This window comes from Callionymus lyra, chromosome 17 (genome assembly GCF_982586985.1).
Source record: "Callionymus lyra chromosome 17, fCalLyr1.hap1.1, whole genome shotgun sequence".
In the NCBI taxonomy this organism is placed as follows: Eukaryota; Metazoa; Chordata; class Actinopteri; order Syngnathiformes; family Callionymidae; genus Callionymus; species Callionymus lyra.
Window position 1 is genome coordinate 25,070,433 of NC_141834.1, and position 22,081 is coordinate 25,092,513.

The 22,081-nt window shown below is 49.3% G+C and overlaps 2 protein-coding genes across 3 annotated transcripts in view; both read left to right on the plus strand.

Moving 5' to 3' along the window:
- The window catches only part of dpy19l1l (dpy-19-like 1, like (H. sapiens)), a 32,177-nt gene extending 27,120 nt beyond the window's left edge, over positions 1-5,057 (plus strand). The window contains exons 19-21 of the mRNA XM_087812890.1: positions 4,128-4,302; positions 4,356-4,581; positions 4,644-5,057. Of these exons, the coding sequence (XP_087669016.1) occupies positions 4,128-4,302; positions 4,356-4,581; positions 4,644-4,806 (564 nt within the window). The 3' untranslated portion in view covers positions 4,807-5,057. The remainder of the gene's footprint in view (positions 1-4,127; positions 4,303-4,355; positions 4,582-4,643) is intronic.
- A 286-nt stretch (positions 5,058-5,343) lies between these two features.
- Positions 5,344-21,331, plus strand: smarcc1a (SWI/SNF related BAF chromatin remodeling complex subunit C1a). 2 transcript variants are annotated; one of them, XM_087812286.1, is made up of 27 exons: positions 5,344-5,535; positions 8,825-8,944; positions 9,795-9,880; positions 10,125-10,206; positions 10,266-10,358; positions 10,422-10,491; positions 10,569-10,638; positions 10,712-10,787; positions 11,431-11,556; positions 11,820-11,941; positions 11,997-12,127; positions 12,336-12,373; positions 12,622-12,743; positions 12,801-12,872; positions 12,943-13,056; positions 13,373-13,526; positions 13,586-13,693; positions 13,761-13,820; positions 14,762-15,020; positions 15,089-15,250; positions 17,515-17,570; positions 18,302-18,449; positions 18,572-18,744; positions 19,835-19,969; positions 20,028-20,334; positions 20,393-20,518; positions 20,576-21,331. In XM_087812286.1, exons 1-27 carry the CDS (start codon positions 5,362-5,364, stop codon positions 20,665-20,667), a joined length of 3,276 nt encoding a protein of 1,091 aa, XP_087668412.1. In that variant the 5' UTR covers positions 5,344-5,361; the 3' UTR covers positions 20,668-21,331. The 2 variants fall into 2 exon arrangements, with proteins under 2 accessions (XP_087668412.1, XP_087668413.1); XM_087812287.1 differs by having other exon boundaries at positions 11,844-11,941.
- Positions 21,332-22,081: the final 750 nt, after the last annotated feature.

Genomic DNA, 22,081 nt, shown 5'->3' on the forward strand with positions numbered 1-22,081 from the left:
TCCTCACCACCTCTGACCCTCTCTGGTCCTCACCACCTCTGACCCTCTCTGGTCCTCACCATCTCTCACCATCTCTCACCATCTCTGACCCTCTCTGGTCCTCACCACCTCTGACCCTCTCTGGTCCTCACCATCTCTGACCCTCTCTGGTCCTCACCACCTCTGACCCTCTCTGGTCCTCACCATCTCTGACCCTCTCTGGTCCTCACCATCTCTGACCCTCTCTGGTCCTCACCATCTCTCACCATCTCTCACCATCTCTGACCCTCTCTGGTCCTCACCATCTCTGACCCTCTCTGGTCCTCACCACCTCTGACCCTCTCTGGTCCTCACCATCTCTCACCATCTCTCACCATCTCTGACCCTCTCTGGTCCTCACCATCTCTGACCCTCTCTGGTCCTCACCACCTCTGACCCTCTCTGGTCCTCACCATCTCTCACCATCTCTCACCATCTCTGACCCTCTCTGGTCCTCACCACCTCTGACCCTCTCTGGTCCTCACCATCTCTCACCATCTCTCACCATCTCTCACCCTCTCTGGTCCTCACCACCCCTGACCCTCTCTGGTCCTCACCATCTCTGACCCTCTCTGGTCCTCACCATCTCTGACCCTCTCTGGTCCTCACCATCTCTGACCCTCTCTGGTCCTCACCATCTCTGACCCTCTCTGGTCCTCACCACCCCTTACCCTCTCTGGTCCTCACCATCTCTGACCCTCTCTGGTCCTCACCATCTCTGACCCTCTCTGGTCCTCACCATCTCTGACCCTCTCTGGTCCTCACCACCCCTTACCCTCTCTGGTCCTCACCATCTCTGACCCTCTCTGGTCCTCACCACCCCTGACCCTCTCTGGTCCTCACCATCTCTGACCCTCTCTGGTCCTCACCATCTCTGACCCTCTCTGGTCCTCACCATCTCTGACCCTCTCTGGTCCTCACCATCTCTGACCCTCTCTGGTCCTCACCATCTCTGACCCTCTCTGGTCCTCACCACCCCTTACCCTCTCTGGTCCTCACCATCTCTGACCCTCTCTGGTCCTCACCACCCCTTACCCTCTCTGGTCCTCACCATCTCTGACCCTCTCTGGTCCTCACCACCCCTGACCCTCTCTGGTCCTCACCATCTCTGACCCTCTCTGGTCCTCACCATCTCTGACCCTCTCTGGTCCTCACCACCCCTGACCCTCTCTGGTCCTCACCATCTCTGACCCTCTCTGGTCCTCACCATCTCTGACCCTCTCTGGTCCTCACCATCTCTGACCCTCTCTGGTCCTCACCATCTCTGACCCTCTCTGGTCCTCACCACCTCTGACCCTCTCTGGTCCTCACCATCTCTGACCCTCTCTGGTCCTCACCATCTCTGACCCTCTCTGGTCCTCACCACCCCTTACCCTCTCTGGTCCTCACCATCTCTGACCCTCTCTGGTCCTCACCATCTCTGACCCTCTCTGGTCCTCACCATCTCTGACCCTCTCTGGTCCTCACCACCCCTTACCCTCTCTGGTCCTCACCATCTCTGACCCTCTCTGGTCCTCACCACCCCTGACCCTCTCTGGTCCTCACCATCTCTGACCCTCTCTGGTCCTCACCATCTCTGACCCTCTCTGGTCCTCACCATCTCTGACCCTCTCTGGTCCTCACCATCTCTGACCCTCTCTGGTCCTCACCATCTCTGACCCTCTCTGGTCCTCACCATCTCTGACCCTCTCTGGTCCTCACCACCCCTTACCCTCTCTGGTCCTCACCATCTCTGACCCTCTCTGGTCCTCACCATCTCTGACCCTCTCTGGTCCTCACCATCTCTGACCCTCTCTGGTCCTCACCACCCCTTACCCTCTCTGGTCCTCACCATCTCTGACCCTCTCTGGTCCTCACCACCCCTGACCCTCTCTGGTCCTCACCATCTCTGACCCTCTCTGGTCCTCACCATCTCTGACCCTCTCTGGTCCTCACCATCTCTGACCCTCTCTGGTCCTCACCATCTCTGACCCTCTCTGGTCCTCACCACCCCTTACCCTCTCTGGTCCTCACCATCTCTGACCCTCTCTGGTCCTCACCATCTCTGACCCTCTCTGGTCCTCACCATCTCTGACCCTCTCTGGTCCTCACCATCTCTGACCCTCTCTGGTCCTCACCACCCCTTACCCTCTCTGGTCCTCACCATCTCTGACCCTCTCTGGCCCTCACCATCTCTGACCCTCTCTGGTCCTCACCATCTCTGACCCTCTCTGGTCCTCACCACCCCTTACCCTCTCTGGTCCTCACCATCTCTGACCCTCTCTGGTCCTCACCATCTCTGACCCTCTCTGGTCCTCACCATCTCTGACCCTCTCTGGTCCTCACCACCCCTTACCCTCTCTGGTCCTCACCATCTCTGACCCTCTCTGGTCCTCACCATCTCTGACCCTCTCTGGTCCTCACCATCTCTGACCCTCTCTGGTCCTCACCACCCCTTACCCTCTCTGGTCCTCACCATCTCTGACCCTCTCTGGTCCTCACCATCTCTGACCCTCTCTGGTCCTCACCACCTCTGACCCTCTCTGGTCCTGACCCTCTCTGGTCCTCACCATCTCTGACCCTCTCTGGTCCTCACCATCTCTGACCCTCTCTGGTCCTCACCACCCCTGACCCTCTCTGGTCCTCACCATCTCTGACCCTCTCTGGTCCTCACCACCTCTGACCCTCTCTGGTCCTCACCATCTCTCACCATCTCTCACCATCTCTCACCATCTCTGACCCTCTCTGGTCCTCACCATCTCTGACCCTCTCTGGTCCTCACCACCTCTGACCCTCTCTGGTCCTCACCATCTCTGACCCTCTCTGGTCCTCACCATCTCTGACCCTCTCTGGTCCTCACCACCCCTTACCCTCTCTGGTCCTCACCATCTCTGACCCTCTCTGGTCCTCACCATCTCTGACCCTCTCTGGTCCTCACCACCCCTTACCCTCTCTGGTCCTCACCATCTCTGACCCTCTCTGGTCCTCACCACCCCTGACCCTCTCTGGTCCTCACCATCTCTGACCCTCTCTGGTCCTCACCATCTCTGACCCTCTCTGGTCCTCACCATCTCTGACCCTCTCTGGTCCTCACCATCTCTGACCCTCTCTGGTCCTCACCACCCCTTACCCTCTCTGGTCCTCACCATCTCTGACCCTCTCTGGTCCTCACCATCTCTGACCCTCTCTGGTCCTCACCACCCCTTACCCTCTCTGGTCCTCACCATCTCTGACCCTCTCTGGCCCTCACCATCTCTGACCCTCTCTGGTCCTCACCATCTCTGACCCTCTCTGGTCCTCACCACCCCTTACCCTCTCTGGTCCTCACCATCTCTGACCCTCTCTGGTCCTCACCATCTCTGACCCTCTCTGGTCCTCACCATCTCTGACCCTCTCTGGTCCTCACCACCCCTTACCCTCTCTGGTCCTCACCATCTCTGACCCTCTCTGGTCCTCACCATCTCTGACCCTCTCTGGTCCTCACCATCTCTGACCCTCTCTGGTCCTCACCACCTCTGACCCTCTCTGGTCCTCACCACCTCTGACCCTCTCTGGTCCTCACCATCTCTGACCCTCTCTGGTCCTCACCATCTCTGACCCTCTCTGGTCCTCACCACCCCTGACCCTCTCTGGTCCTCACCATCTCTGACCCTCTCTGGTCCTCACCACCCCTGACCCTCTCTGGTCCTCACCATCTCTGACCCTCTCTGGTCCTCACCACCTCTGACCCTCTCTGGTCCTCACCATCTCTCACCATCTCTCACCATCTCTCACCATCTCTGACCCTCTCTGGTCCTCACCACCCCTTACCCACTCTGGTCCTCACCATCTCTGACCCTCTCTGGTCCTCACCACCTCTGACCCTCTCTGGTCCTCACCATCTCTTACCCTCTCTGGTCCTCACCATCTCTGACCCTCTCTGGTCCTCACCATCTCTGACCCTCTCTGGTCCTCACCATCTCTGACCCTCTCTGGTCCTCACCATCCCTCACCATCTCTCACCATCTCTGACCCTCTCTGGTCCTCACCATCTCTGACCCTCTCTGGTCCTCACCATCTCTCACCATCTCTCACCATCTCTGACCCTCTCTGGTCCTCACCATCTCTGACCCTCTCTGTCCGTCCTGCAGCTGTTCAGCTGGGTGGGCGAGCGAGCGAGGCAGCGGGCAGTGGTCTTTGTGGTCGTGGCGTTGATGGCCGTGCAGGGCGTCGCTAACCTGCAGGCCCAGTGGAAGATCATCGGGGAGTTCAGCAACCTTCCCCAGGAGGAGCTGCTGAACTGGATCCAGGACAACACCCGACCGGGTGAGTTCTTGTCGACCAGGAGTGTTGGAGGGTCTCACCCTGTCCCGCCGTAGACTCTGTGTTTGCAGGTGCGATGCCCACCATGGCCAGCGTCAAGCTGTCGACCGGGCGGCCGGTGGTCAACCACCCGCACTACGAGGACGCGGGTCTGAGGGAGAGGACCAAACTGGTCTACTCCATGTACAGCCGCATGTCAGGGGAGACCGTGAAGAAGAACCTGATGAAGCTGGATGTGGACTTCTTTGTCCTGGAGGACTCGTGGTGCACCCGCAGGACCAGGTCAGGTCTGTCCTCTGGTGTCCTGCTGCTGCTTACGACCCGGTCCTCTGTCCCTCCTCCAGGCCTGGCTGTAGCATGCCCGAGATCTGGGACGTGGAGGACCCCCTCAACGCAGGCAAGGTCCCTCTGTGCACACACATGTCCAGGAACCCTCGTCCACACTTCACCACCGTCTTCTCCAACGACGTCTACAAAGTCCTCAAAGTCTCTGAAGAGGGCAGATGATGTGGCCAAGTCCAGCTCTGGACCTTTATCCTGGCTGGGTCTGTTTAACAAGAACCTACAGGTCCAATGAGATCACCAGGGTCTCTCTGCTGACCCACCTGCTCAGGTGACTCCAGGACGGTGAGGGACCAGAGGAGCTTCAGTGATCGTGTTTGTTGTCATACGTGCTTCTGATCATGAGCTCCAGGACCAACAAGGACTAACTTTTCTACTTTGTCTTTCTTGTAAATAAAGTTCTTTGGTTTTGCTCAGACGTGTCCACATGACTCTTCACTGCTGGGACACGCGTGTGACACGCGTGACCTTCTGCGTTTCACACAAAAGTTTGTGCGTCGCATGTTTTAGTCAAAGAAGAAGAAAGTAAACAAAGAGCAGCTATGAGCTCGACTGTCTGGTTCACCAACCAATCAGGTGCAAGTGTCGAGCCCAGACTCACGTGCGCAAGTATAAGAACTACAGCTCCCATGATTCAACGCACGCAGGGGCACCAGATTTTGCGCATGCGCAGCAACATCGCAGCAGCTCGGAGCGCGACACAGACGCAGCACAAACACAATGGCGACGGCGGGCACGACAACTGCAGGCGGACCGGCCAGCGGCCCGGTCGGCGGCGGGACCGCGTTGGGGCGTAAGAAAGATGGTGGTCCGTCCACGAAGTTCTGGGAGAGTTCCGAGACGGTGTGTCAGCTCGAGGCGGTTCGCCTGTGGATCATGAAGCACTACAAGAAGGTGAGCTAGCAGGCTGGTTAGCATCATAGCTAGCAGGCCTCTTCCCGCTGACACAATGGAGCCGCTCTTCTGCCGCTGAGCTTCTCTGAGATGGTCCTGATGGTTTAGTCCTCATGGTTTAGTCCTCATGGTTTAGTCTTCATGGTTTAGTCTTCATGGTTTAGTCCTCATGGTTTAGTCCTCACGGTTTAGTCCTCACGGTTTAGTCCTCACGGTTTAGTCTTCATGGTTTAGTCCTCACGGTTTAGTCTTCATGGTTTAGTCCTCATGGTTTAGTCCTCACGGTTTAGTCCTCACGGTTTAGTCCTCATGGTTTAGTCCTCACGGTTTAGTCTTCATGGTTTAGTCCTCATGGTTTAGTCCTCATGGTTTAGTCCTCATGGTTTAGTCCTCATGGTTTAGTCCTCATGGTTTAGTCCTCAGTTAGCAATGATTTGTTCAAAGTATTCATCATGTTGTTCTGTCTCTTATATCTCCATCGTTGTGTTGTTCTGTCTCTTATATCTCCATCGTTGTGTTGTTCTGTCTCTTATATCTCCATCGTTGTGTTGTTCTGTCTCTTATATCTCCATCGTTGTGTTGTTCTGTCTCTTATATCTCCATCGTTGTGTTGTTCTGTCTCTTATATCTCCATCGTTGTGTTGTTCTGTCTCTTATATCTCCATCGTTGTGTTGTTCTGTCTCTTATATCTCCATCGTTGTGTTGTTCTGTCTCTAATATCTTCACCATTGTGTTGTTCTGTCTGTAATATCTTCACCGTTGTGTTGTTCTGTCTCTAATATCTTCAGCGTTGTGTTGTTCTGTCTCTAATATCTTCACCATTGTATTGTTCTGTCTGTAATATCTTCACCGTTGTGTTGTTCTGTCTCCAATATCTTCAGCGTTGTGTTGTTCTGTCTCTAATATCTTCAGCGTTGTGTTGTTCCTTCTCTAAAATCATTAACGTTGTGTTGTTGTTCTGTCTCTAATATCTTCACCATTGTGTTGTTCTGTCTGTAATATCTTCACCGTTGTGTTGTTCTGTCTCTAATATCTTCACCGTTGTGTTGTTGTTCTCTCTCTAATTTAATATCTGCATCGTTGTGTTGTTCCTTCTCTAATATCTTATCTTGTGTTGTTCCTTCTCTAATATCTTCACCGTTGTGTTGTTCCTTCTCTAATATCTGCATCGTTGTGTTGTTCCTTCTCTAATATCTTCAGCGTTGTGTTGTTCCTTCTCTAATATCTGCATCGTTGTGTTGTTCCTTCTCTAATATCTGCATCGTTGTGTTGTTCCTTCTCTAATATCTTCACCGTTGTGTTGTTCCTTCTCTAATATCTTCAGCGTTGTGTTGTTCCTTTTCTAATATCATTAACGTTGTGTTGTTCCTTCTGTAATATCTTCAGCGTTGTGTTGTTCCTTCTCTAATATCATTAACATTGTGTTGTTCCTTCTGTAATATCTTCAGCGTTGTGTTGTTCCTTCTCTAATATCATTAACGTTGTGTTGTTGTTCTCTCTCTAATATCTTCACCATTGTGTTGTTCTATCTGTAATATCTTCAGCGTTGTGTTGTTCCTTCTCTAATATCTTCAGCGTTGTGTTGTTCCTTCTCTAATATCATTAACGTTGTGTTGTTGTTCTCTCTCTAATTTAATATCTGCATCGTTGTGTTGTTCCTTCTCTAATATCTGCATCGTTGTGTTGTTCCTTCTCTAATATCTTCACCGTTGTGTTGTTCCTTCTCTAATATCTGCATCGTTGTGTTGTTCCTTCTCTAATATCTGCATCGTTGTGTTGTTCCTTCTCTAATATCATTAACGTTGTGTTGTTCCTTCTGTAATATCTTCAGCATTGTGTTGTTCCTTCTGTAATATCTTCAGCGTTGTGTTGTTCCTTCTCTAATATCATTAACGTTGTGTTGTTCCTTCTGTAATATCTTCAGCGTTGTGTTGTTCCTTCTGTAATATCTTCAGCGTTGTGTTGTTCCTTCTCTAATATCATTAACGTTGTGTTGTTCCTTCTCTAATATCTTCAGCGTTGTGTTGTTCCTTCTGTAATATCTTCAGCGTTGTGTTGTTCCTTCTGTAATATCTTCAGCGTTGTGTTGTTCCTTCTCTAATATCTTCAGCGTTGTGTTGTTCCTTCTCTAATATCATTAACGTTGTGTTGTTCCTTCTGTAATATCTTCAGCGTTGTGTTGTTCCTTCTCTAATATCTTCAGCGTTGTGTTGTTCCTTCTCTAATATCATTAACGTTGTGTTGTTCCTTCTCTAATATCATTAACGTTGTGTTGTTCCTTCTCTAATATCTTCAGCGTTGTGTTGTTCCTTCTCTAATATCTTCAGCGTTGTGTTGTTCCTTCTGTAATATCTTCAGCGTTGTGTTGTTCCTTCTGTAATATCTTCAGCGTTGTGTTGTTCCTTCTGTAATATCTTCAGCGTTGTGTTGTTCCTTCTCTAATATCTTCAGCGTTGTGTTGTTCCTTCTCTAATATCTTCAGCGTTGTGTTGTTCCTTCTGTAATATCTTCAGCGTTGTGTTGTTCCTTCTGTAATATCTTCAGCGTTGTGTTGTTCCGTCTCTAATATCTTCAGCGTTGTGTTGTTCCTTCTGTAATATCTTCAGCGTTGTGTTGTTCCTTCTGTAATATCTTCAGCGTTGTGTTGTTCCTTCTGTAATATCTTCAGCGTTGTGTTGTTCCGTCTCTAATATCTTCAGCGTTGTGTTGTTCCGTCTCTAATATCTTCAGCGTTGTGTTGTTCCTTCTGTAATATCTTCAGCGTTGTGTTGTTCCGTCTCTAATATCTTCAGCGTTGTGTTGTTCCTTCTCTAATATCTTCAGCGTTGTGTTGTTCCGTCTCTAATATCTTCAGCGTTGTGTTGTTCCGTCTCTAATATCTTCAGCGTTGTGTTGTTCCTTCTCTAATATCTTCAGCGTTGTGTTGTTCCGTCTCTAATATCTAAATTCTTGTTTTCCTTGTAAATGAATGCAAGTGTTGACTCTTGAGGTTGAACTAAAACACACTCTTGAGTATATAAAAGCGTCCTGTAATATCGTCTTCCATGGAAGTCTTCCATAGAGGAATCTTGTTCATCTAGGGAGGTCCAGAAGAAGAAGAAGCTCTGGTCGCAGGGGTCTTTTGACCAGAGCCGTGAGTTCTATCTGAACCAGGAGACTCTTTGAACTGGGAACAGTCACAAACACAGTAAAATGCTCCCTGAACCCAGATGTTGATCTACACCTAGTGTTGTGTGTGTTCTGGTGTCTGGACCCTCTGACGTGACTTGTGTCCTCTTGTTCCCACAGTACGTCCAGAACGACTCCCCCTCCAGCAAGTATTTAGGAGGTCTGGTGGTCCAGCTACTGCAGTTCCAGGAAGATACTTTTGGTCGGAGGGTCAGCAATCCTGCTCTCACCAAACTTCCTGTGAGTACAGAACGTTCTTCTGGTCCCACAAGGTCCAGAACTCTACTGTCCCAGAAGATATTTGCTCAGTTGTTGCTCTTCAAGGGCTCTCTCTCTTACTCTCTCTCTCTTACTCTCTCTCTCTTACTCTCTCTCTCTTGCTCTCTCTCTCTTTCACTTACTCTCTCTTACTCTCTCTCTCTTACTCTCTCTCTCTTTCACTTACTCTCTCTTACTCTCTCTCTCTTACTCTCTCTCTCTTTCACTTACTCTCTCTTACTCTCTCTCTCTTTCACTTACTCTCTCTTACTCTCTCTCTCTCTTACTCTCTCTCTTACTCTCTCTCTCTTACTCTCTCTCTTACTCTCTCTCTCTTACTCTCTCTCTCTTACTCTCTCTCTCTTTCACTTACTCTCTCTCTTTCACTTACTCTCTCTCTTACTCTCTCTTTCACTTACTCTCTCTTACTCTCTCTTTCTTTCACTTACTCTCTCTCTTTCACTTACTCTCTCTCTCTTTCACTTACTCTCTCTCTTTCACTTACTCTCTCTTACTCTCTCTCTCTTTCACTTACTCTCTCTCTCTTTCACTTACTCTCGCTCTCTACCTCACTCTCTCTCTCACTTACTCTCTCTTCTTACTCTCTCTCTCACTTACTCTCGCTCTCTACCTCGCTCTCTCTCTTACTTACTCTCCTCACTCTCTCACTTCTTACTCTCTCTCTCTTACTTCTTACTCTCTCACTTCTTACTCTCTCTCTCTCACTTACTCTCCTTACTCTCGCTCTCTACCTCGCTCTCTCTCTTACTTACTCTCCCTCACTCTCTCACTTCTTACTCTCTCTCTCTCTTACTTACTTTCTCTCCCTCAGACCAAGTGTTTCCTGGACATGAAAGCTGGGGGTGCTCTCTGCCACATTCTGGGGTCAGTGTACAAGTTCAAGAGCGAGCAGGGATGGTGAGTCTGCCCCGTCGTACTTGTTGACCACAAACTTACCTTCAGGGGTTCGACAATTTTCACTTGTCTGTTACTACTGACTTGATTCTAGATGTTGACCCTGAAGGGATTTTTCATGGAGCTAAATACTTATAGTCCAGTTCATCTGCTTGATGATGACACAAGCAGCAGCTGGAGTCTGGACAGTGTTAGGAAAGAGTGTTTTTTGGTGCCACAGTCTCATGATGTTCCTGATGTTCCTCAGGCGTCGCTTTGACCTGCAGAATCCATCGAGGATGGACAGGAATGTGGAGATGTTCCTGAATGTGGAGAAGAACCTGGTCCAGGTAGGACCTGCTGGTTCTGGTCATTTGCGATGTCTTTATGATGGTTTGTGTTTCTCCAGAATAACTGCTTGACACGCCCCACCGTCTTTTTGTCCCCGGACATCGACCAGAAGCAGGCGAGCAAGCTGAAGGACGCCATCAAGAGACACCAGGTGAGTCAGGGATTCACCAGAAGGTTCTGGTTTGGTTCTAATGTTCTGTGTCTGCTCCATCAGGGTACAATCACAGAGGACAAGTCCAAGGCCACGCACCACATCTACCCCTCGCCATCTCAAGCGGAGGAAGGTTTGTCTTCGCCAGAAGCCTGATGGTCTCTGATGGTCTCTGCTATCACTGCAGCTGTTGATGTTTGTGTGTTTCAGACGAGTGGCTGCGTCCAGTCATGAAGAAGGACAAACAGGTGCTGGTCCACTGGGGTCTCTACCCCGACAGGTGAGACGTGTGACCTTGAGTTGACATTTCATGAGATGAACCAGTAGCTTCAAAGTCTCTGTATGCGCCTCAGCTACGACACCTGGGTTCCCACTGGCGAGGTTGACGGTGACGTGGAGGACCCCCCCAACACGGAGAGACCATGGAAGGTGAGGGCAGCTGCAAGGTGTCATCCAGAGTAGGGTCAGTTCCACCATGTGGTCCAGCACCCTGGTTTGAATTTGACAACAGAAGTGACCTGTGATGGTCTGATGCTCCGGGTGTCTCAGACCACATGTAGGTGATGATGTGGTCTATAGTTGCTGCCTGCAGGCTTCTGAGGACCTTCACAGGCTGTACCTACATCAATCCAAGAAGAAGGCCCTAATTGCATGCAAATGTAACATTTTCAGATTTTGAAGATTTTGTGTTCGTTTCAAACCTCACACACAACATGTAACATTCATGAGAATTAGGCTCAAACCAGGCTTCGAGTACGAAGCCGTTGTACTTTGAGCAAGACATGCGTGGGATTTAAGGAAGATTATTCAGTGGAATATAAACTTTGTGTTCTTTTAATGTTACATTGGATACTTTGGGTAAATTGGTGTTGAATTCATATTTAAAGTTTAAAAGTCCTTAATTGAATTTGCCATAAGCTCTAGAACCCGGGCTTGAAAAAACACTCACAATAGGAATCCAGGTAACGGGCATGAGGTTGGTGGGTCAAGTATCTGGGGTTCTATGTGGTCAAGTATCTGGGTTTGCTCCTCCGGGTCCACTGCTTCATGGACTCGCCGTGCTGTCTCTCAGGTCCACACTCGCTGGGTTCTGGACACGGACGCCTTCAATGAGTGGATGAATGAGGAAGACTACGAGGTGGACGAAAACAAGAAGTTGATCAGCGTCCGTCAGAAGATCTTCCCAAAGGAGGAGGAGGTGAGTGTCGTCGGTGCTCGTCTGTCCTCCATCCTGTCCTTCACTCTCTCTGCCTCCAGACAAGTTCAGGGCTTCTGTTGGGACCATGATGTGGGTCTAGACTCACAAAAGCCCTGAACTTGTCCTCTTCCACAGAACCCCTCCCTTCTGATCTCCTCTGCTGACCCCTCCTTTCGTGTGTGCATCCGTTCATCCTCTCATTCTGCGGCTCTTTCTCTCATCCACCACCCCTCCCTGCGCCGCTCGGGGGTTAATCTGATCAGTCTTCCCGTACCCCCGATCGTAAGGAGCGCAAGGCCAACAACTCCGCTGGCAAGAAGAGGAGGCGCTCGCCGTCGCCCCCCAGCACCCCCGCCGAGTCTCGCAAGAAGGGAGGAAAGAAAGGGTGAGACGGACGAAAGTCTCTGGTCTGAGGCTGTTTAACCGAGTCGCTGATCCAGGAACCCTGGGCTGCACTGGAAGAGACGGGGCCACAAAGGCGAGGAGGAGGACACCGAGGAGGACGTGACCAAGGACCTGGACGACTCGTCTGCTGGAGCCAGCGTGGAGGAAGGCAGCATGACTAAGAACGGTGAGATTATGAAGTCACGTGTTTGGGTCGGAGGTTTCTCTCCGTGAAGCCACCTTCTGACGACAGCTGCTGGAAGGAACAGAAGGAAACTTGTATCTCAGCCAGTTTTACATCTCGTGCTGCACTTGAGAAACATCCGGTTCAGATGTTTCAAGGATTCACAGCCACATGTGCATCTATTTCAATCGGCTGCCCTTTGTCCTTTCAGATGACATGGAGGAAGATTCTGTGATGTCGGCAGGGAAGGTGAGGCTTCATCTTTATCTTCATCTTCATCACTGAAGATCCAACGATTCTATGACTTGATCACTTTTGTGCTCGGAACAGAAGAAGTTGATCCTTTTATTTCACTGTCTTGTCAAATGATCTGAAAAATATTGACCAACGGTCAGATTGTCCGTTGAGAAGTAGAAGAATGAGCCTGTAGAGGGCGCCGGTGTTGTCAAATGACGGCTGCATGAGTGTTCTGAACACACCTGTCAATTGTGAATCAGGACGAAGAGGACCAGAACAAGGCTGAAGTCAGCCGTCTGATGGACGCCAGCGAGGACAACGTGACGGAGCAAACGCACCACATCATCATTCCCAGCTACAGCGCCTGGTTCGACTACAACTGGTGAGACTCTGAGATCCGGCGCCATATTGCTCGCCGTTAATGTCGTCTCCTCCTCAGTATCCACGAGATCGAGCGCCGAGCGCTGCCCGAGTTCTTCAATGGCAAAAACAAGTCGAAAACCCCGGAGATGTGAGTCGCTGCTCTTTCCCTCTCTGACCATGTCTTCATGACTCACCTGGTGCCCCTGCCCCCCCCACAGATACCTGGCCTATCGCAACTTCATGATTGACACTTATCGACTGAACCCACAAGAATACCTCACGTCAACGTCCTGCCGCAGGAACCTGACCGGAGACGTCTGCGCCATCATGAGGTCAGAACCTGCATGTTTGTAGAAGCTCTTGTGGCTCAGATGTCAGTGTTTTTAAGAAGGTCGTGCAGCAGCTTCACAACAACTCAACGTTGGTCTGGTTTTAGTGGAGAGTCTAAATGGTGGATCTATCTTAAGCTAAACATTTTATCTCTCGTCTTGTTGGACTTCCTCTTTGCGTACGCCCCCTTCTGAGTGTTAGCTTCAGTTTGTTCTAACACATCTGCACTGTCGCCCCAATGTGTCACACCCGTGCTCCCATAATGCAACAGTTTCATTGTGTTGGCTGTGAACCCCCGTAACACGACCTCTTCCTCAGAGTCCACGCCTTCTTGGAGCAGTGGGGTTTGGTGAACTATCAGGTGGACTCGGAGAGCAGGCCTCTGCCCATGGGGCCCCCTCCGACCCCCCACTTCACTGTGCTGGCCGACACCCCGTCTGGACTGATGCCCCTCAACCACAGACCTCCTGTGGTGAGTCCCGTGAGAGTCTGTCAGAACAAGCCCTTCAAGATGGTGCCTGTGCTCCTCAGATACCCCCCCCTCCGCAGATGCCCAATTTTGTTGACAAGGTGAAGGACAAAGCCATCGACCTGCAAAACTTCGGCCTTCGCAGTGACCTGTACAAGAAGAATGCAAAGGTCTGCACCAGCTGTTCCTTCAGCTTGAAGCTCAGACTGAGTCATTGATTCATTTTCTGTCCCGCAGTCCAAATCTGCAACGTCCACCCGAGAATGGACGGAGCAGGAGACGCTGCTGCTTCTGGAGGTGAGTCCTCGTGACGTCCTGGTTTGACACTCCAGGTGGAGCAGACCACTTCTGATGGCCTTGATCAGGTTCCAGCTCTCCAGGGTTCAGTGTAGACCAGGGCAACCTGTCGTCATGTGGCTTCTGATGCAGCTCAACAAGTCTTTCTGAGGATCCTTCAGTTTTCATTGAACACAAACGTAACTTTTCTATAGAAGATGTAAGAAAAACATTGTTCTTCAGCATCATCACTGGTCTCGCTCTTAAACCAAGAGTAACAGCAACACAACTTTAGTATTTTACTGGAGTTTGTCCAGATATTTAATTTCAAATTTGTGCAGATTTAAAAAAAAAAAATCAAGACCTTAGTTTGATATCAAATCATCATTTTTAAAAATGTCTTATTTTGTGCTTTGTTGAAATAATAATTATGATACAATTGTTTATGAACGTGTTTATAACCTCAGAGTCACTGCTGTACATAAGAACAACAAACACGAGTCGACAAGACAAGCTGCAGTAAATATATAAATTATAATTATCAAAGTTAAAGTGATGGTTCGTCCAAAATTCAACCTTCACTCATTTTCTGATGTCGACTAATGTACACTATTATATGTTTCCTGTTCTTTTTAGAGACACATGTTTGTTCATTTTAATGTAGCGACTGGCGCTCAGTTGTCTTCGTCTTCTTGTTCGTCCAAAAAGACTCTTAACATCAAACGCCTCCAGACCGCTGAGCAAACTGAGCTCCAGTCGCTACATTAAAATGAACAAACTTTTTTTGTCTCTAAAAGGAACAGATTACTGTGCAAATAATCCACCTGAGTGGGTTGAAAGATGACAACCTTAGTTAGTTCATATATAGCATAACAGTGAACATTATATGGAATTTTAAAAGACAAAACTGCTGGAACCTCAGCCTGGTCTGCATCCACACGGTCCTGCATCTTGTCCTTCAGGCTCTGGAGATGTTCAAGGACGACTGGAACAAGGTGTCGGAGCACGTGGGTTCGCGCACGCAGGACGAGTGTATCCTGCACTTCCTGCGACTGCCCATCGAGGATCCGTACCTGGAGAATTCCGAGGCTAATCTGGGTCCTCTGGCATACCAGCCGGTCCCCTTCAGCCAGTCTGGGAACCCGGTCATGAGCACCGTGGCCTTCCTGGCCTCCGTGGTCGACCCTCGCGTGGCGTCTGCTGCTGCCAAAGCTGCTCTGGGTGAGAACTCCTGCGGTCTGTGATGCTCTTGTGAGTGTTCAGAAGAATCATCGCAGCTGCTTCCACAGAGGAGTTCTCTCGGGTGCGCGAGGAGGTCCCGTCTGAGCTGGTGGAGGCTCATGTGAAGAAGGTGCAGGAGGCAGCGAGGAGCACCGGGAAGGTGGATCCTGCTTTTGGCCTGGAGAGCAGCGGCATCGCTGGTACTGCCCTGGAGGAACCGGAGAAGACAGGTGGGTCTGGACCTCCTCATGTGCTTCTCTCTCTGCTGGTGTGAGCTTCACAACTGTCATCCACTTTTTTAAATTTCTTGTGGAAAATGTCGTGGAAGCAGGAAACAAAAATACTTTGGTTTTTGGTCTTTTGTGTTATAGAATCTTTGACTTTTGTTCCGTCAGCTGCCACCAGAGGGCAGCACCTTCAAGCCTGGTTTTGATGTGTGTGTGTGTGTGTGTGTGTGTGGATGTGTGGATGTGTGTGTGTGTGTGGATGTGTGTCAGAAATATGGATGGAGACGCTCGTCTAGCAGCAGATTAAAACACTGGCAGATGGAGCCAAGAGGGGAGGGGGGGGGAAGTGGGTCATCGCTCTTGTTTTTCTCTGCTACACACACACACAGATGTTTATACACACACACACACAGATGTTTATACACACACACACACTGATGTTTATACACACACACACACTGATGTTTATACACACACACACACACACTCTTAAACATAATTGATGATCTTTCAATCAGCGAAATCTTTCAAACAATCAATGATAGAAAAATGGAACAAAATAACTAATCAATCATTTAAAAAAATTGAGAAACCTGGGTGTTGTATTTGATAAAGACATGTCTCTTGTTCAACACTGAAGAAAACTGACCACAAACTGTTTCCTTCAACTGAGAAAAATCTCTAAACTTAGGAAAATGTTGTCGGAACATGATCTGGATCTTATAATCCATGCGTTTGTTTCTTCTCGTCTGGACTATTGTAACAGTTTGTTTTCATGTCTTAACAAGAAGGATCGTCTCGCCTGCAGTTGATTCAGAACTCTGAGCCGCTCTAGTAGAAGAACTCACATTTCTCCTTCAAACTCTTCACTGGCTTCCAGTTTCTTTCTTTCTTTCAGTTCAAAATTCTGGTTCTTACTTTCAGATCTATTCATGGTCAGACCTTCATGATCTGATCCAGCCTTACACCCCAGCTCGGGCTCTGAGGTCTGTGGATCAGAATCTACTTATGGTTCCTGAACACGGTTCAGGACCAGAGGAGAGAAATCTTTTCAGGCTGTTGCTGTTAAGCTTTGGAACCATCTTCTCTCTCTTTGCTCTTGATGATCTACTGACTCCTTTAAGAAACATCTGTGTTTGATGATCTACTGACTCCTTTAAGAAACATGTGTGTTTGATGATCTACTGACTCCTTCAAGAAACATCTGTGTTTGATGATCTACTGACTCCTTCAAGAAACATGTGTGTTTGATGATCTACTGACTCCTTCAAGAAACATCTGTGTTTGATGATCTACTGACTCCTTCAAGAAACATCTGTGTTTGATGATCTACTGACTCCTTCAAGAAACATCTGTGTTTGATGATCTACTGACTCCTTCAAGAAACATCTGTGTTTGATGATCTACTGACTCCTTCAAGAAACATCTGTGTTTGATGATCTACTGACTCCTTCAAGAAACATCTGTGTTTGATGATCTACTGACTCCTTTAAGAAACATGTGTGTTTGATGATCTACTGACTCCTTCAAGAAACATCTGTGTTTGATGATCTACTGACTCCTTCAAGAAACATGTGTGTTTGATGATCTACTGACTCCTTCAAGAAACATGTGTGTTTGATGATCTACTGACTCCTTCAAGAAACATGTGTGTTTGATGATCTACTGACTCCTTCAAGAAACATGTGTGTTTGATGATCTACTGACTCCTTCAAGAAACATCTTAAGACGTTTCTATTTGTTCAGGCTTTTCCTTGAATTTCTCAAACTCCTGTGTTGTTCTCAGTATTATCTTGATCTTTAAAGTATGTACTTTTTTGAGTATTGTTTTGTTTGTTTAAGCGCTTTGTGACCCTGGTCTGGAAAAGTACTATATAAATAAATATTACTTACTTATATAAATAAATAAATATTACTTACTTAAAAAGGATTTGAACAGTAAAGAGAACGATCGCGATATTAAAGGATTACAAGGAAGACGCGACTCATTCGATCTCTTACTTTGAAGGCCGAACGTTGACTTCCTCCTACTGAGAGGAAGTTAAAGTTTAGCCAGAATTCTCCAGATTTCAGGCTCAAAAGGTAAGAATCGTATCTTGAAGCTTCATCGGCTGATTAGTTTTCAAACGTTACTATACTCACACACACACTCACACACACTCACACTCACACTCACACTCACACACTCACACACACACTCACACTCACACACACACTCCTGTCTTGAAGCGTCACTTCTGTCTCACACGAGTGTCTTGTGTCTCTAGAAGCTGCGGAGACGGAGAAGATGGAGACGGACCTGGACTCTCAGCAGGGAGACAAGGTATCTTCAGAACTTTAAAAACCTTTGATTTGTTTGTGAACGGAAGCTTCACAGCCTTGAAATTAGTTTGTCTTTGAAATCAAACATGTGTTTTCTGGGGTCACAGACGAGCAGTAGATGTTGATGTTTGAACTCTGACCTTCAGCAGAGTCACTCCTGTGAAGAGAAACAACAGTAAACATGTTGAACAGCAACACAACAACATAGAAATCAAACTACACAATAATATTAGCAACACATTGATCCATGTTCACTATATTAGAAGAACATTCTTGATGTGACCCGACACACCCCGATATGTGATTCTCAGGGTGACCCCACACACCCCGATATGTGATTCTCAGGGTGACCCCACACACCCCGATATGTGATTCTCAGGGTGACCCCACACACCCCGATATGTGATTCTCAGGGTGACCCCACACACCCCGATATGTGATTCTCAGGGTGACCCCACACACCCCGATACTTAGTTCCTCGGTGAAGCATCACTGTTGACCATTGTTTTCAAACTAAAAAGAATAAATGATAAATGAAAAGGATTAGAAAATAAAAAGAGTGCGGCGCCCTCTATGGGTCACGGCTGCAGTACTTATGTCGTCCACCAGGCGCAGACTTCCACAGTGCTCTTGCGGTTCAGACCCTAGAGGTTGTTGATTGGTTTTATGCCAGAACGGCGCCACCTTCAGGCCTGAGAACTAAGACTTGAGCTGGTCTACTTTGAATTCCAGGCCGAGTCCAGAGACGAGCCGGACAAGCCGGACGAGTCGGCAGAGAAGAGCGACAAGAATGAAGATAAGGTGAAGAAGGAGGCGGGGGAGGTGTCTGAGCGAGAGGAGGAGGGCGAGGACATGGCGGAGGACAAGCGCTCGACGGCAGGTAACGTCTCCGACAGCGTCCTCTGAGCCCTCGACGCTCACCTGTCGCTCACCTGTCGCTCACCTGTCGCTCACCTGTCGCTCACCTGTCGCTCACCTGTCGCTCACCGTCTCCTCCCGCAGACAAGGACAAGGACGAGGAGGAGGACATGGAGGCGTCGTCCGAGCAGGAGAAGGAGGAGAAAAGCGGTGGAGAAGAAGGAGATGAGAAGAAGAAGCTGGAGCACGACATTGGAGAAGGAAACATCGCGACCGCTGCCGCCGCCGCTCTGGCATCAGCTGCTACCAAAGCAAAGGTGACTTCATCCTCCTCTTCATCTTCATCCTCATCTTCATCCGCCTCTTCATCCTCCTCTTCATCCTCCTCCTCCTCTTCATCCTCCTCTTCATCCTCCTCTTCATCCTCCTCTTCATCTTCATCCTCCTCTTCATCCTCCTCTTCATCTTCATCCTCCTCTTCATCCTCCTCGTCATCTTCATCCTCCTCTTCATCTTCATCCTCCTCTTCATCCTCCTCCTCCTCTTCATCTTCATCCTCCTCTTCATCCTCCTCTTCATCTTCATCCTCCTCTTCATCTTCACCTCCTCTTCATCCTCCTCTTCATCTTCATCCTCCTCTTCATCCTCCTCCTCCTCTTCATCTTCATCCTCCTCTTCATCCTCCTCTTCATCTTCATCCTCCTCTTCACCTTCACCTCCTCTTCATCCTCCTCTTCATCTTCATCCTCCTCCTCCTCTTCATCTTCATCCTCCTCCTCCTCTTCATCTTCATCCTCCTCTTCATCTTCATCCTCCTCTTCATCTTCATCCTCCTCTTCATCTTCATCCTCCTCTTCATCTTCATCCTCCTCTTCATCCTCCTCTTCATCTTCATCCTCCTCTTCATCTTCATCCTCCTCTTCATCCTCCTCTTCATCTTCATCCTCCTCTTCATCTTCATCCTCCTCTTCATCTTCACCTCCTCTTCATCTTCATCCTCCTCTTCATCCTCTTCATCCTCTTCATCTTCATCATCTTCATCTTCCTCCTCCTCTTCGTCTTCATCCTCCTCTTCGTCTTCATCCTCCTCTTCATCTTCCTCCTCCTCTTCATCTTCCTCCTCCTCTTCATCTTCATCCTCCTCTTCATCCTCCTCTTCATCTTCCTCTTCATCCTCCTCTTCATCTTCTTCCTCCTCTTCATCTTCATCTTCCTCCTCCTCCTCCTCCTCTTCATCATGTCTAAATCTCTCCATCACAACTTTAAAGTTAGTTTGTTCCAGTTTTGTTGTTTTTTAAATGACAAACTTCAAGGTTGACTAATCAAAGCCAGAGACTCACGGGTCTATGGACCCATGAAGGATGGAGAACATGAAGTCAGTGGATCCTGACCCTCTCACTGTTGCAGCACCTGGCAGCCGTGGAGGAACGTAAGATCAAGTCTCTGGTGGCTCTGCTGGTGGAGACTCAGATGAAGAAGCTGGAGATCAAACTGAGACACTTCGAGGAGCTGGAGACCATCATGGACCGAGAGAAGGAGGCGGTGAGTTCTGGACCACAACTCTTTTCACGACCTTCATCACTGACCCCCTGATGTGCAGCTGGAGCTCCAGCGTCAGCAGCTCCTCACAGAGCGTCAGGCCTTCCACATGGAGCAGCTGAAGTATGCGGAGATGAAGGCCCGGCAGCAGATGGAGCAACAAGCCGCCGCTGCAGCCCATGCTCAAGGGCAGACTCCTGGACCTGCACCTCCTGGTGTGCACCCAGGTGGACCTCACCACGGAGTACCTCCTCATCACGGCGCCCCCCCGGCCCACCACGGTGGACCCCCCCCAGGTGCTGCCATGCACCCCGGCTACCCTCCGATGGGTCAGCATGCGATGGCGCCGCACCACCCGGGTCAGGGCGGTGAGTTCTGGAGCGTTTGTCCTTGTTCTGAGCCGTCCATGACCCGTCTCTCCTGCAGGGCCCATGGGACCCGGTCAACCCATGCCTGGCCGCATGATGGCCGGACCCCCCTCCGTCGGCCTGGTCCCCGGGGGGATGCCCCCCATGATGCCCCCGCGTCACCCCGGAGCGCCCAACGGCATGTGTGAGTAGAAGCGTCACAGACCTGGTCTGACCCGTGTCTGAACCTTTTCTCCCTCAGACCCCGGACCCCCTCCTGCACAGCCTGAGGCCGTGCCCGTCGTGCCCGCCGCCCCTGCAGCGCCACCCAGTGGACGAGTGACTGACAACTAGACACGACAGATACAAACCTTTCTGATGGCCTTTGCGACTTTCCTCATCTCACACACATGTGCACACACACACAAGCACACACATATACACACACACACAAGCACACACATATACACACACACAGTCTCAGGGTCAGCGGCGAAGGTCGTCCAGTAAAAACACTGTTTTCTTTTGAGTTTCTTCTTGTTTTCCTACATCAACCTGCACCACCAGAGGGAGCTAGAGAGTCCAAACATGCTAGAGCCGTAACTTCCTCGTCACTTCCTGCTCGTCCTCACTGGGCAGGTCACGTGACTTCTGGTCCTCCACTCACTGACCTGTGTGACAAGCTCCACCCCTTTTCTGCCACCTCGCCACTTATAACCATCACAACTGTGGCGCCGCCTGCTGGTCGAACATGGTTTTCTCCTTTTGTCACGTGACAACATATCCTGTGAAGACAGGATTCAAATCCTGACTTTCCCGCCACAGCGCCGACACGTTTGTGCGTCTTCTGGCGAGAGTTGTCGTCACTGCTGGACCACGACTGGACGTCATTGTGTATGTTTTACATTTGTGTGTAGTTGTCGATTTTGTAGGATTTTCTTTCTTCTTATTTTGTAAAATGAGGTTCTGTTGGTATTTGGACCTGAAGCTGAAATAAATGGTTTTGTACAAGAAAGAACCTTCTGAGCCTCTTTTGTGGCGCCACCTGCAGGTGTAGAGCTGCCTCTACATCCACCTGATCTATACACTGAGTCTACATCCACCTGATCTATACACTGAGTCTACATCCACCTGATCTACACACTGAGTCTACATCCACCTGATCTATACACTGAGTCTACATCCACCTGATCTACACACTGAGTCTACATCCACCTGATCTATACACTGAGTCTACATCCACCTGATCTACACACTGAGTCTACATCCACCTGATCTACACACTGAGTCTACATCCACCTGATCTACACACTGAGTCTACATCCACCTAATTTATACACACTGAGTCTACATCCACCTGATCTACACACTGAGTCTACATCCACCCGATCTATACACTGAGTCTACATCCACCTGATCTATACACTGAGTCTACATCCACCTGATCTACACACTGAGTCTACATCCACCCGATCTACACACTGAGTCTACATCCACCTGATCTATACACTGAGTCTACATCCACCTGATCTACACACTGAGTCTACATCCACCCGATCTACACACTGAGTCTACATCCACCCGATCTACACACTGAGTCTACATCCACCCGATCTACACACTGAGTCTACATCCACCTGATCTACACACTGAGTCTACATCCACCCGATCTACACACTGAGTCTACATCCACCCGATCTACACACTGAGTCTACATCCACCCGATCTACACACTGAGTCTACATCCACCTGATCTACACACTGAGTC

What these genes read in the sequence shown, in the direction of transcription:
- smarcc1a (XM_087812286.1), top strand. Translation starts at nt 5,362, where the DNA reads ATGGCGACGGCGGGCACGACAACTGCAGGCGGACCGGCCAGCGGCCCG. An exon ending in TCATGAAGCACTACAAGAAG is followed by an intron (nt 5,536 to 8,824) that starts GTGAGCTAGCAG and finishes TTGTTCCCACAG; the next exon opens with TACGTCCAGAACGACTCCCC. An exon ending in TGGAGAAGAACCTGGTCCAG is followed by an intron (nt 10,207 to 10,265) that starts GTAGGACCTGCT and finishes GTGTTTCTCCAG; the next exon opens with AATAACTGCTTGACACGCCC.